The sequence below is a fragment of the Ctenopharyngodon idella genome, chromosome 10 (assembly GCF_019924925.1).
Source record: "Ctenopharyngodon idella isolate HZGC_01 chromosome 10, HZGC01, whole genome shotgun sequence".
NCBI lineage: Eukaryota > Metazoa > Chordata > Actinopteri > Cypriniformes > Xenocyprididae > Ctenopharyngodon > Ctenopharyngodon idella.
In genome coordinates, this window is record NC_067229.1 from 24,803,281 (window position 1) to 24,817,197 (window position 13,917).

The 13,917-nt window shown below is 35.9% G+C and overlaps 1 protein-coding gene across 2 annotated transcripts; it reads right to left on the reverse strand.

Annotated features, from left to right (window-relative positions):
- Positions 1-3,310: 3,310 nt before the first annotated feature.
- On the reverse strand, positions 3,311-8,565 carry fut10 (fucosyltransferase 10). Of its 2 annotated transcripts, none has more exons than XM_051909701.1 (4): positions 8,412-8,565; positions 7,478-7,700; positions 5,150-5,985; positions 3,311-4,937 (listed from the first exon to the last, which is right to left on the reverse strand). In XM_051909701.1, the coding sequence occupies exons 1-4, from the start codon at positions 8,412-8,414 to the stop codon at positions 4,701-4,703; spliced, it is 1,299 nt and encodes a 432-aa protein (XP_051765661.1). In that variant the 5' UTR covers positions 8,415-8,565; the 3' UTR covers positions 3,311-4,700. The 2 variants fall into 2 exon arrangements, with proteins under 2 accessions (XP_051765661.1, XP_051765659.1); XM_051909699.1 differs by having other exon boundaries at positions 8,305-8,565.
- Between the last annotated feature and the right edge of the window lie 5,352 nt (positions 8,566-13,917).

The window sequence follows — 13,917 nt, forward strand, 5'->3', positions numbered from 1 at the left end:
AAGAACTGCCTTCAAGGACAATAAAGTTAAGTTAAGAGTTGCCCAGTGCTGGTCTAGATGCTGGTGCACTAGAGAGAGGAAAATATCATTCATTACATTTATAATCTTTCTAAATAATAAATGTCATTTGTTTTGTGCAATGTTACAGTATGTCCAACAAGGACCTTGGGGCCAGAATTGCCCGTCTCTGTTCAAGAGGGCAGTGAGGGAAATGTTCATTGTGGACTTTAGTGGAATACCCTGGTATTTATTTGGACGACATTATCATCCTGGCTAAAATAACTGGATGAGAGCCTTCACCAACTTGCAGTTGTGTTCCAGCATCTTGACAACTGTGGTTTGCACTTGCAACCTTGGACAGTAGACATGTTGCCAGTAATGTTGACATTTTCAGTAGCAGTTGTACTGTGTAACCAGGCAAGAGGTTTTGGCTGTAGTCTTTCACATAAAGCAATTGTGTCACTAGCTTCTTTTCCAGAGGTTCCTTTTGTGCATGAATCACATCAACCTCACCTTATTATTCCTCACCCAGTACTCAGAAGAATGACTGGTTCACTGGCTGAAGGAACTAGCATGTTATTGCAAAGAGCCAATGTGGATGTAATGTTCTAAGACCAAAAGAACATGACTACTGTCTGATCTGCCACACAAGGTTGTAAATGGATCAAAAGACAACATTTAAGGAAAAGTCTAGAAAATAATTGTTTATTTTCCTGTCAGGCCTCCCGTGTTCAGTGCAAATAACCATGGATGTTTACTTAAATGCATTTGAAGACTTACCAAAGGCATGGTCAAACTAGACTTAACACTCAATTTACTTCTATTCATACAAATGTTACCAAAAAAAGTTTCATTATCTACTGCATACCAAAATTCATACTAGCAATTTGAATAATCTGCAGTAATTTTTTATGCTCAGCATCTAATGTGACTAAGGCATGATATTTAAAGAATTACTCTCTTCATTACGAGTTACATAGAGTAATTGGTACTGAGAGGATCTCTGTGGAGGGTGCGAGGGTAGCACTTTTATTCTTACTCTTTGTTCTTGCAGCTTATTTGTTGTTGCACAGGTTAGAAGAGAATCAGCCTTCTTATTTTTAGTTACCTTCTGCCAAAAGTTGCATTTTGCTGTTCTGATGTAAGAGTTCTGCTGCTCCAACAGAGACCAATCAGTTTGTGCCATGTAGTGAATTATGTGATTCCGTTCGTCCACTTTGCTCGTCATGAATGAGCCTGTGTGATGGTGTCTTTGTGATAACAGTGGTTAAGCAGACTGTTTCTCCCACAACCAGTTATCAGCAGCAGCATGTATTCAGAGCATCTGTGCCAGTAGACCAGCCTTGCTGGACAAAGTAGTGAGGTTTATCTGTGGGTGTCCACTGAGGAAGAACAGCTTGGAAGGACTAATGAAGAGTCCTTCTGACCTACAATTACCTGAAATATAGACATTACTGTTGTACTTTCTCTTTTGGTGACAGACATCTGTTGGTCTGCTGTTGTTTATCCCTTTCTCAAGAGACCCTATACCACAGCCAAAGAAACTTCTGTACTTCTTTAACCACTTCTATGGATGCCTCTTACCTTTTAACATTTTCCTGTTTATTATGAAGAAGACTTAGACTTAGTATAGTTTGTTGTTTCCACACTTTTTAGCTTGTAATTACATTTGAACAACTCCTGAATGCACCACCATGACTCTGCAGTAAAGACCAACTTTGACCAGCATTAATTTCCATGTAAAAAAATGCTGGTCAACCAACATAGTCTTTCTGCTGAAGCCGGCTGAGCAAGGATGTCCTGCTGGTTAGGCTAGTTTAGGATCCAAGTGGGGAAACAACCAGCATCCAAAGCACTGGTTTCCAAAAACTGGTGACTAGCTATGCTGGTTGTAACAAAGTCACATAGTCCTGTACTATACCCCTGGCCCTTGAGTCACAGCTATCACAGCTATCTTCCCAGAAAAAAAACAGCACTGTATTCATCCTATCTGAGCATGTTAATCTCCAGACTGATGACTGGAGATTAACTCCAGACTGATCCACTACCTCAACATCTCATGTATGCTCTGCCACCACTGCTCTTCTGACTGCTTCCCACTGTCTGTCACTATATTGGTAATCTTTGCATCAGTTGAACATTCTTTTACGTTGGGTATCAACCCATCAGAAGTTCATCACTGCATGGATTACATGTAAAAACTCACCAACAGTTAAAACTTGTAGTTCCAGAATGATGATTTCTGGACTTAACCAAAGAAAAGTATGGAATGATTCATACTGTCTGTATTGTTCAGCTCTGTATAGATAACATGTACTCACCTGAATTTGAAAAATGTCTGTAATTCCAGTAGGTTTCTGTCTGAAATACCACTGGTAACTATCAATCTGATGGATTGATGAATGTGAAACAGTGACTTGTTGCTGTTTAAGTTTTAACACATTATTAAAACATTTGAATTCATAACTCTGGTTTGTAGCAGATTTATCTTCCTTGATGAAAATGTTGTTTAACAATTTTACATGGATTTCAACCACCTATAGTACATTTAATTTGAAACCTACTATTGAATTAACTTCAATATCACATATATACTGACTGATGAGTCAAAAAATTATGACCAGTCACAGGTGAAGTGAATATCATTGATCATCTCCTAACAAGACCACATATTAAGTTCTGGATGCAGGAGAAATGAGCAGGAATAAAGATCTGAGCGAATTTGACAAGGGCCAAATTGTTATGGCAAGGCGACTGGGTCAGAGCATCTCTGAAACGGCAAGGCTTGTGCGTTTCTCTCGGACAGCAGAGCTGAGAATTTACCAACAGTGGTCCGAGGAAGGACAAACCACAAACCAGCAAAGGGTGTTGGGCGTCCAAGCCTCATCGATGCACAATGATTTTTGATTTTACTAATGTATTAGTAAATGTTGAAATTAATGCTTTTGAAGTGTTTTAATTGTTCATGTTAACTAATGTAGTTGACTAGTGTTAACAAAAGGAACTTACTGTAATGTGTTTCCAAAATGTCTACAGCAGAGGAGTCTGATCCTGCTCCTAGAATCAGTTTTGCAGAATTTAACTCCAATATAGTTTTATATATATATATATATATATATAATCACAAATTTGTGTTAGGTATAATTAAAACATAACCTCTGTATAACTCATTGTAAACATTACTGCTCAGTAAGTATATATACAATTTTTACACTTTTACAACATTGTACTGAAGAGACAAATACATTGTGCATGTTTGTGTCTCCATCTAGTGTCAAAAAGTGTGAAGAGGAAGCATTTCTCACAAGACTACACAGCAATAAAAGAGGGAATTTTATTTTTTGAGAAGCCTTTTATACAAGGAACCTGTGATTCATATCCATACTGAATGTGTAAAGTTTGTTTAAAGAATATTAGGCTGCTGCCTTGAGTACTAAACATAGACTACATAGGCTGATGAGAAACACACAGGAGCTGTTCCGCCTTCTGCAATAATCTCATTTGAACACAAAGAAGATGCTCAGGAAACAAATACAGAGCTGTAAAAAAATGTTTGCTTCTGTCTGATTTTCTGAATTGTTGCATACTTTTATTCTAAATGTCATCAGATCTTCAACCAGAATCTACCAATAATGTCACAGTCCATGAACAAATAACAAAATAACACACATCTTTCATGTTTTTATTACAGTGTCACTGTGTGAAGTGATTGTCCCTTATGGTTAAAAAACTAAATTCAACAAACTAATTTCCTCCTTTAATAATTATAAATGACTTGCATAAATCACACAAAAAATATATATATAAATGACTTGCATAAATCACAAAAAAAAACAAAATAACGACTTTATTTAACAATATCTAGTGATAGGGGATTTCAAAATACTGCTTCATGAAGCTTCAAAGCTTTACAAATCTTTTGTTTCAAATCAGTGGTTCGGAGTGTGAAAGTCATGTGATTATAGTAAACGAGGCTTCGCTACGTCATAAGTGTTTCGAAATTTCAATAGTTTGCGTGCCTTTGATTCATGCTCCGTCAGTTTGATTCATGCTCCGAACCACTGATTCGAAACAAAAGATTCGTAAAACTTCGAAGCTTCATGAAGCAGTTTTGAAATCGCCCATCACTAGATAATGTTGAATAAAGTCGCTAATTTGGTTTTGTGGCAGACAAAAAGTATTCTCGTCGCTTCATAACATTAAGGTTGAACCACTTTAGTCACATGAACTGTTTTAAATACGTCTTTAGTAGCTTTCTGGGCATCTGAAAGTGTTAATATCTTGCTGGCAATGGAGGCCTCACTGAGCCATCGGATTTTATCAAAAACATCTTAATTTGTGTTCTGAAGATGAACAAAGGTCTTACGGGTGTGGAACGACATGAGGGCGAGTAATTAATGACAGAATTTTCATTTTTGGGTGAACTAACCCTTTAACATTAACTAATAGGACATTAGTATAAAGTGTAACTGTAAAGGAGTAATAAAATAACAAATGGTTAGTGCATATGTTATCTGAGCATTGAACTGAGTGTTTGAGACAAAATGTCAAACTATGTATGACAAATATAATGTTATGAATGACATAACTTTCCACATAACATGAAATAGCCCTATGAATTACACATTACCTTGAAGTTTTTTCTCCTCCTGAAATGCAGTCCACAGGTCTACCATCAACATAAACATGATGACTACAGTTCAGTTATCTGTTTCCTCTCGGTCTGTAAACACTTCTCTCCAGAACTGCGTGACAGTGAAGTTTCTGTTCCTGCGAAGCATCAGACCGAGCGCTCTGGCTTCTTTCTTGGATTGTTCATAACTGGCTCTCCACATCTGCCGAAGAGATGAGCTTGAGCTCACGGCAAAGTCAAACAGTTTTGGAGATGGGCACTTGAGGTGGCTTTCTTCAGCTCGCCAAACTTTAGAAGGCAGCTTCTGTCATTGACCAAATAAAAAAACACAAGTTAACAATAGCAAAAAGTTGATTAATTATATTATGTATACATTTGACTCATCAGCCTTACATTATGATCAGAAAAACTATTGGAAGTCTTGCAAAATCAACTTAACTCAACTCAAGTGAATGATGTGTGAAAAGCTTAGGTGATTGATTTGTACATATCCTGCCAGAAATGTCATTTCATTACCTTTTCCTGCCTGTGGATATTCTCCCAGACCCTGTTGCACACCATGCACTCAAAGACGTCAATGAAGTTATCTTGACCGATATCCTGAACACCCCACTGACGTTCCTTCAGTGCGGTCACCAGATTCACATTCGAGATTTCACGCTTGAGCTTCCACTCCAGATATTTCAGATATTCCCAGTCATTCTTGTCCAGCATCTTTATATACTGAGCGAGCTTCTTCGGCGGCTCATTGGGATCGACCACGATCGCACTCCTGCTATCTGGCAACCACATGTGTACGTTAGGTGCTCCGTAGTACACTGGCACAACACCTAGCTTGAGCGCCCTCCACAGCTTCTCAGTGATATAGTCATCACAGATGGCATTCTCAAAGGCCAGGATGAACTTGTACTGGGTGAGGATCTGGTAGAAATTCTGATCGTCCATTGCAGTAGAGTCTCTCAGGTGAGGAGGCAGGTCTTTATTATGAAGACACTGTCCGTACGAGTCCACTTGAATGTGCTGCATCAGCTCTTGAATGTAAACATCTCTATCAGATGGTGGGTCGCAGTCTGACTGGACATACACCACAGGCGCCAGAGTTTTCCTCAGGCGGTTTTTGTAGGCCAGAGAAAGCAGGTGTGTTTGTGCGGTGAGAGCGTTGATGCCCTCCAGGTGCTGCGTGGTGAGAGGCAGATGAGCGTGCCGGCTGAAGCTTGCTGTGTGGTTGAACAGGGTAATGAGTGGCTCATGAAAAAGCTTGTAGTTATTCTTGGGTGACTCCTCATGAAACAGTGCCCACTGGTGCTGCTCATGTCTAGGAAGAGGGAGACTCTCAATGCTGAAATCGGTACCTGATTAAAAAAAGGAAATGTTGGTGTTCAGTACTAGGTATATCAACATTTTTTGTGTTGAATGCTATTGAAAAAACATATCCTTTGGTTTATTATATAAAAAAGATCAGAAACACCTGTACTCTGCTTGCTTCCAGTTCCTTTAAACACACCACTTAAACATAAAATAATCATTCATAAAGTTCGAAAAAGTTGAAGCGAATTACAAGGGTGTTCGCAGTGGGCTGTGTTTACATTAATCTTGCATCATAAAACATTCTGAGCCGAGGTGTAAGCATATTTAACCACTTACATGACTCAGCCGAACATATGATCGCTGTCCAGTACTCTTCTTCGTGAGCATTTGAGTGTGTGGTTAAAAACTAGCATAGAGCACCATCTGCTGTTGAAACTAAGCTCAGAATTGATTAGAGAGAGAAAATATCAGAATCGATCCAGAATCATTGTATCGAAATTGAGAATCAATGTATTGTCCCAGCCCTATTTAAAACAATAATGATGAGTGTGATGCTTAGTACAGTATGTCTTCAAAATACAACAATGAACCAGCATAATATAACCAGGATTTTCAGTGGATACATTTTAAGTCAAAAAGTTTGGAATATCAAAAATGTTTGGAAACAACCCCTTAAGTACATTTCTATAATGTACTTAAAGTGCTCTATTTTCGTGCACTAATTTTGTACTTAATATACTAAAAAGTCTTCTTTAGTACTTCTTGAGATAATCTTAAGAACATCTAAGTGTACTCAACTGTGCTATTTTGAGACATCATGAAATATGAACTAAAAAGTGCTTTTAATATATTATCTCTGTATTTAAAAAATGTATTTAGTTACCACTTACAGTACATTTGAACCCATAGTGTAACTAAATATATTTTTTAAATACAGAGATAGTATATTAAAAGCACATTTTAGTTCATATTTCATGGTGTCTCAAAATAGCACAGTTGAGTACACTTAGATGTTCTTAAGATTATCTTAAGAAATACTAAAGAACAATTTTTAGTATATTAAGTACAAAATTAGTGCGTGAAAATAGAGCACTTTAAATACATTATAGAAATGTACTTTTTTTCACCTGGGATGATCTAGAGATTTCTGTCCACTTAATAAAAAGCAAACAAAATATGATATATATTAAGGATGCATGATATATTAATACTATATTGCTAATATTACAGATTTTTTTCATTTTACCAGTATCGGCTGATATTAGGTAATTAATTTGACATATATTTACTTTTGCTGTCATTTAACAATCACTAACACTTTAATAAACATTTTTCGTTCTGTACATTATAATGTTGTGATGGCTAAATTCATTTGTAGCATTTAAAACAACTGATATTAGTGTGTAGCATTTTATTTAGACAAAATTTTAATATCAGCTTGTTGGTATCAGAAATTTAATATTGGTGCATCCTCAATATATCTACCAAATGAATATGAATGTATAAAATTAATGTTTATGCCACAATTGCACTCACCATAGAAAAGAAAAGCTTTTGTCTGTGGATGGGAATGATAGGACTTGTTAACAGTAAAGAAACACCTGTTACGGCCACACTCTCCGAGACGTCCCAGTTCTCCGGTCAGAGGAGACCACCACACAATGACAGGGTACGGGACCTCTATCGCCCGGGCGGCTTGTATGTGTGTGAACTGCTGGCTGTGTGCAGCCTGCTCAAACCGTCCTAACTGCTCAATAACCTACAAAAAGAGACAAGCCTGTATAAATACATGACAACTGATACTACTGCTGACATGAAAGGTGGATTTACTGAGGAAGGTTTGGTCAAGATAAGCATATATAATACTGTCTGCAGAAATACAAGAATGAATTCTTCTTCCAAAAAGTGTCATAAATGTTTTATTTGTAAGAGAAGTGGAGAAAACTCCTATATGAGAAATGCAATGCATCTAATAGTGAAAATATCAACCAATAATCAACTGTTATTTGCACCAGGTTTCAAGGATGGAAAAGGGGAGATTTTAGTAAAAGGAAATACCAAGGATGAGGAAAAGGACAGAGATTATCCAAATGTTAGTGAGAGACTTGAGCAGATCCCAAGAGCCAGTGGACACACCTGTAAACAAGAAACACTTTAAAGCGAGCATGGTACTTTTACGTTATGTTTAGTTACAACTCATCATGCGTTGATTAGGGAACAAACATGCTGTCTACGTGAGACTCTTATTAAGTTTAGAGACACAGCCTCTTGTCATAAAACAACGTGAAACATCTGATGTTTAGGTATGCAAATCTTTGCCGACTATTTTAAGCTTCACTTAAAAGATAAAGTTAATATTTTACCTGAAATGTCATGATTAAAAACACAAACGCACTCGCGCAGAGACAAAAAGCACAACGTTTTTTAACAGAGATTCGCCACATGTCAAACACGCTGTCCGTGAGCGTACCATTAAACGTTAATACTTCCAACTTATTTATTTTGATGGTAGGCTATGTTTTTTTCGAATAGGCCTATTTGCAGTCTGTAATGCATGATTTATTCCTGCAAATACATTGATCCTATAGCGGCTGTCCGACGAGCGTCTATCCGTATAATTTCATCGTCACTTCCGTTATGCTTCCCTTTAAACTACAGACGTGAAAGGAAGTTACAACGCCTATGTTACCATGGAAACACACATGCTTTGATGCGAGTAATGTTGAAAGGTTCAGGTTTTGTTTCGTCCTTTTTTTTATCACTGACTCAGCAAAGAAATTGTTTTGCTATTTTCTGTGTGACTTTGCAAAGGTTTAACAATATTATGTAGGCTACAATGTTTAATAGCCTATATAAGTATTTACAAAAAAAATAATTATTTATTCATGGAAGCTGCAGCAGGTGTCCCCCTCAAAATACACTAGGACCTAAACCAGGTGTGTACAGAAGTATAATAATCAATAGACATTATCAGTAGCCTACACATCACTCTAAATATGAAGCTCCATCAGAGACGTTGTCTGAGCACCTGTATTTAACTACAGCTTGTGCTCTTCTTTTATCTAGTGATAGATGATTTGTCCTTAAACATGAAATTTAATGCAATCTTCAGACCAATTCTGCACAACCAATTCTGAAAACATATTATAGGCTATGCTTTCCACTCAGTTTGCAATTGAAAAACAAACTTTTTGCAAAATGCTAAACACAGTTCTACATTAGACACATCACTCAAAACCAACAGCTCTTGTGCTTCATTTGGGAAACACTGGCATTCAAATACCACACTCATTTTCCGATTACCCAGATGATCATGTATGACACTTATACATTTTGTTCACAATCAAAACTCAATGGGTCTCATTCACCAAGCATGCGTACGCACAAATTTGTGCTTGAAATCTGCATATGAACGTTTTCACAAGCAAATCATGATTCACCAAAAACTTTTGCACTAAAATTTATTCTAAATTTATGAAAAAAAATGTAGGAACAACTTGGCGGATTAAGACTCGTTGATGCCCCTGGGCACTGACACCTAGAGTAAAATAGACCAAATAACCTAAAAAGCTAAAAATAAAATGTGCTTCATGTGATAATTTACATTTACTAATTATTATTATTATTTTACTAAACTCAGAAGTAATTCATATTAATAAACTTATCTGATAACAGGTTATGTCAACAAAAGTCATTTTAAATGACCAACCGGTATATATATATATATGTGTGTGTATGTGTGTGTGTGTGTGTGTGTGTGTGTGTGTGTGTGTGTGTGTGTGAGTGAGAGTGTGTGTGTAATGTACGTCTGCATTAGTAGATTCACCAATAGTTCACCAGAGCAAACAGTGAGTCATACCTGTTTGCTGCCATGGCAACAACAAAAATACTTTGAGTGGCTATTCTCCTTTATGTTTGAGAGGAGAAATCCTTCTCTTACAGCATCCTCTCATGCAGTAAAACGACAAACACATTACTTCACACTAAACCACAAATGAAAGGCAAATTAATTTTCGTAAAGGGTTTACAAAATAGAAATGCTTTTGAGTTTTTTTTTTTTTTTTAATATTACGACTGACTGTTGTTTGATATTATTGTGTCTTTAATTCATAAATGTGGAGTTTTTTAAAACTGGTAGCCAAACAGACTATCTGACAAATTATTTCCTGTACAGTTCATAAAAGCTCAAGAAAGAGCAATAAAGTACACTATTGTTTATTTAGTGATCGCTCACCATTACATTCTGTTTCCTATAATCAATGTGAAGAGCGCTTCACAAACACAATAAACAGTCACTCACCAGACAAAGAATAATAATAACAACTAATGTCTACATCTCACTGGTTCTCATTCAGCACTACTGATTCATGGAAAGATGATGTTTATGTGCTGTTTGACTTTAAACAATGAGATATTCATACAGTTCTCACAATAATCCTTAATAGTGAACAAAGATCAGATGAAATAAGACTCATCATTACAGTACACAATTGCTAAGAAATTGCTTCTTGAAAACTTCGCCCATTTTCCCACAACATTAGATAGAAAACCAAATCTACATTCTCAAAACCCCTGACTCTTCTAGCAAAATCAATATCACCTTAAAACCATTTCACCAGTTCTCAAAATAAAACATTGCTTTTAACCCTCATATTCTCATCATTTTCCCCCTACACTTATTGTCTTTGGGGTCCGTTTAGACCCCACACATTTACAGAACTATTGGAAAAAAACTATACATTTTTTTAATACAAATGATATATCATTTTTTTTTTATTTACTTTACCTATTTACCACAAAATTACTCAACTACACCATTAGCGTGCATAATGAAAATATTGCATTTTTCTGAAAAAAATACTTTGATGATTTAAATTAAATATAAGTTTCTGGATATTCATCTAGGTGTTGGAGGCAGAATTCTGCCATCTGTTGGTTAGATTTTTTTTTTTATAACTACAGTTTTAGGGAAAAAAAAAAAAAAGTGTTTTGATGATATATATCCAGCAGAGGGCCATAGAGATCCATTCATTTTTCTGGATGAGGCCAACTGATCATAGGACAAGTTTTTTCCTATATTTTGTGAAAATACATTTAAATATTTAAACACTAAAATACATTAAAATAAGTATTTTTGTGAAGGTTTAGAAGTAGTTTTTGCTGTTTGGGGACTTCTGGAGTGTGTGTCTTTGCAATAATGCCATATAAATTTGCAAAAATATAATTAAAATGACAAAAAAAAAAAAAAAACCCTTAAAACTCAGATTATATTCACAAAATATTTATTTCAATAAACCAAAAGTAAAAACAAAACAAACAAAAAACAAAACATTAATTTTAGAATAAGAAATTATTAAAAAAAACATGTAAATACAACCAACAGCAATAAGCAGAAATGAACAGGAGTGTGTGTGTGTGTGTGTGTGTGTGTGTGTGTGTGTGTGTGTGTGTGTGTGTGTGTGTGTGTGTGTGTGTGCATGTGCAATCACAGGCAATGTCTTCTCTTTCCAGGCAAAGGAAAAATCCCTCTGTTGTGCCAGATCCAGCCTTGACAACACTTTGCTCTTTATCATTCTCATCCTCTTCCTCCTCTTACACATATTTTTCCTCCTCTCCCTGTCAGGTTGTTTCCATCTATTGTTTGTATCAACATTCAGCGCACCTGTGCACTCTGAGCTGGCTCATATTGTGTACAGTTGGTTTGATCACATCATTAGAAACGAGTGTGAACAATTTTGAGTCATTGTGTGTAAATGATGACAACTGTGTTGTAGTTGTGTTTAACGCTTGTGTTTACTGTTTTACAACACAGTATGCATCACAGTGCAAAATGTGTTTTAGTGAGTAAGAATGTGTTTAAAGTTTTTTTTTAAAGGGTGCATGTGATTTCCAAATGGTGTTTAACTGCCTGAATTTGTTTAATGTTTTACAGAAAGAGTGATTTATTCAAAGAATGGGTTTAGGCCTTTGAGAATTTGGTTCAGAGAATGTGGTTTAGTGTTTTAAAGGGTTAGTTCACCCAAAAATGAAAATTCTGTCATTTATTACTCACCCTCATGCCGTTCCACACCCGTAAGACCTTCGTTAATCTTTGGAACGCAAATTGAGATATTTTTGTTATGGCTCCGTGAGGCCTGCACTATTGGCAATGACATTTCCTCTCTCAAGATCCATAAAAGTACTAAAAACATATTTAAATCAGTTCATGTGAGTACAGTGGTTCAATATTAATATTATAAAGCGACGAGAATATTTTTGGTGTGCCAAAAAAACATAAAATAACGACTTATATAGTGATGGCCGATTTCAAACCACTGCTTCAGGAAGCTTCGGAGCGTTATGAATCAGCGTGTCGAATCAGCGGTTTGGAGCGCCAAAGTCACGTGATTTCAGTAGTTTGGCGGTTTGACACGCGATCCGAATCATGATTCGATACGCTGATTCATTATGCTCCGAAGCTTCATGACGCAGTGTTTTGAAATCGGCCATCACTATATAAGTCGTTATTTTGTTTTTTTTTTGGCACACCAAAAATATTCTCATTGCTTTATAATATTAATATTGAACCACTGTACTCACATGAACTGATTTAAATATGTTTTTAGCACCTTTATGGATCTTGAGAGAGGAAATGTCATTGCTCCCTATGCAGGCCTCACGGAGCCATCGGATTTCAACAAAAATATCTCAGTTTGCGTTCCGAAGATTAACGATGGTCTTACGGGTGTGGAACGCCATGAGGGTGAGTAATAAATGACAGAATTTTCATTTTTGGGTGATCTAACCCTTTAACAATTGTGAAAAAACTGAAATAATGTTACAAAAGAGTTCTATTTCAAATAAATGCTGTTCATTTAAGCTTTCTATTTTTCATAGAATCCTTCCACAAAAATATGAAGCAGCACAACTGTTTTCAACACTGATAATAATCAGAAATGTTTCTTGAGCATCAAATCAGCATATTAGAATGATTTCTGAAGGATCATGTGACACTGAAGACTGGAGTAATGATGCTGAAAATTCAGCTTTGATCACAGGAATAAATTACATTTTACAATATATTCAATTAGAAAACAGTTATTTGAAACTTTAATAATATTTCACAATATTAATGTTATTACTGTATTTTATTTATTTATTTATTTACTTGATCAAATAAATGCAGCCTTTGTAAGCAGAAGAGACTTCTTTCAAAAACATGAAAAAATATTACTGACTCCAAACATTTGAACGGTGGTGTGTATAAATCTAACAGTTATCTGAGAAACAGTATAAGAAAAAGCAGTGTAAATTATATTCTCTGGAAAGTTTATAGCTGCTAATTATAACTAGAGCAAATGCATGGTTTGGATTTGGTTGCTAGTGGCAACGTGTAGGTGGCCACAAATTTATACACTGAAGAAAGACACAAGAGTCTAATTATTAGAAGCACAATTGGGCACTTATATGAAGACCAGCGCTCTGCTTGACTTTGATAATGTGTCTGCTGTTGACACACATTAATCACACATTAAAAACTACCTTGATTTAATGGATAGTATCTAACATTACACTCTCAGAAAAAAAGGTACAAAAGCTTTCACTGGGACGGTACCCTTTCAAAAGGTACATCTTTGTACCTAAAGAGTGCATATTAGTACATTAAAGGTATATTAGAATCTTTTTAAAGGGTACCGTCCCAGTGACAGATTTTGTACCATTTTTTTCTGAGAGTGTATGATATAATCACATCAAGAATCACATTGAGAGATGTTTTGTCTAAGTTTGATTTCATTCATACAATTATGAAACTGAAAAATACAGTGTCTTGAGGTCAGAAACCCTTTAATAGCTCTTTACTTTGAGGTAAATAAAACTCTATATAGGCATTCAATGACTTTCCAGTACATAAATGTCAAAGTGCTTGTGGAATGAAGTAAACCCACACAGATGTCCTTGCTGTCCATTAGCTCCTCATCCCTCCTCGACTGCGTCTC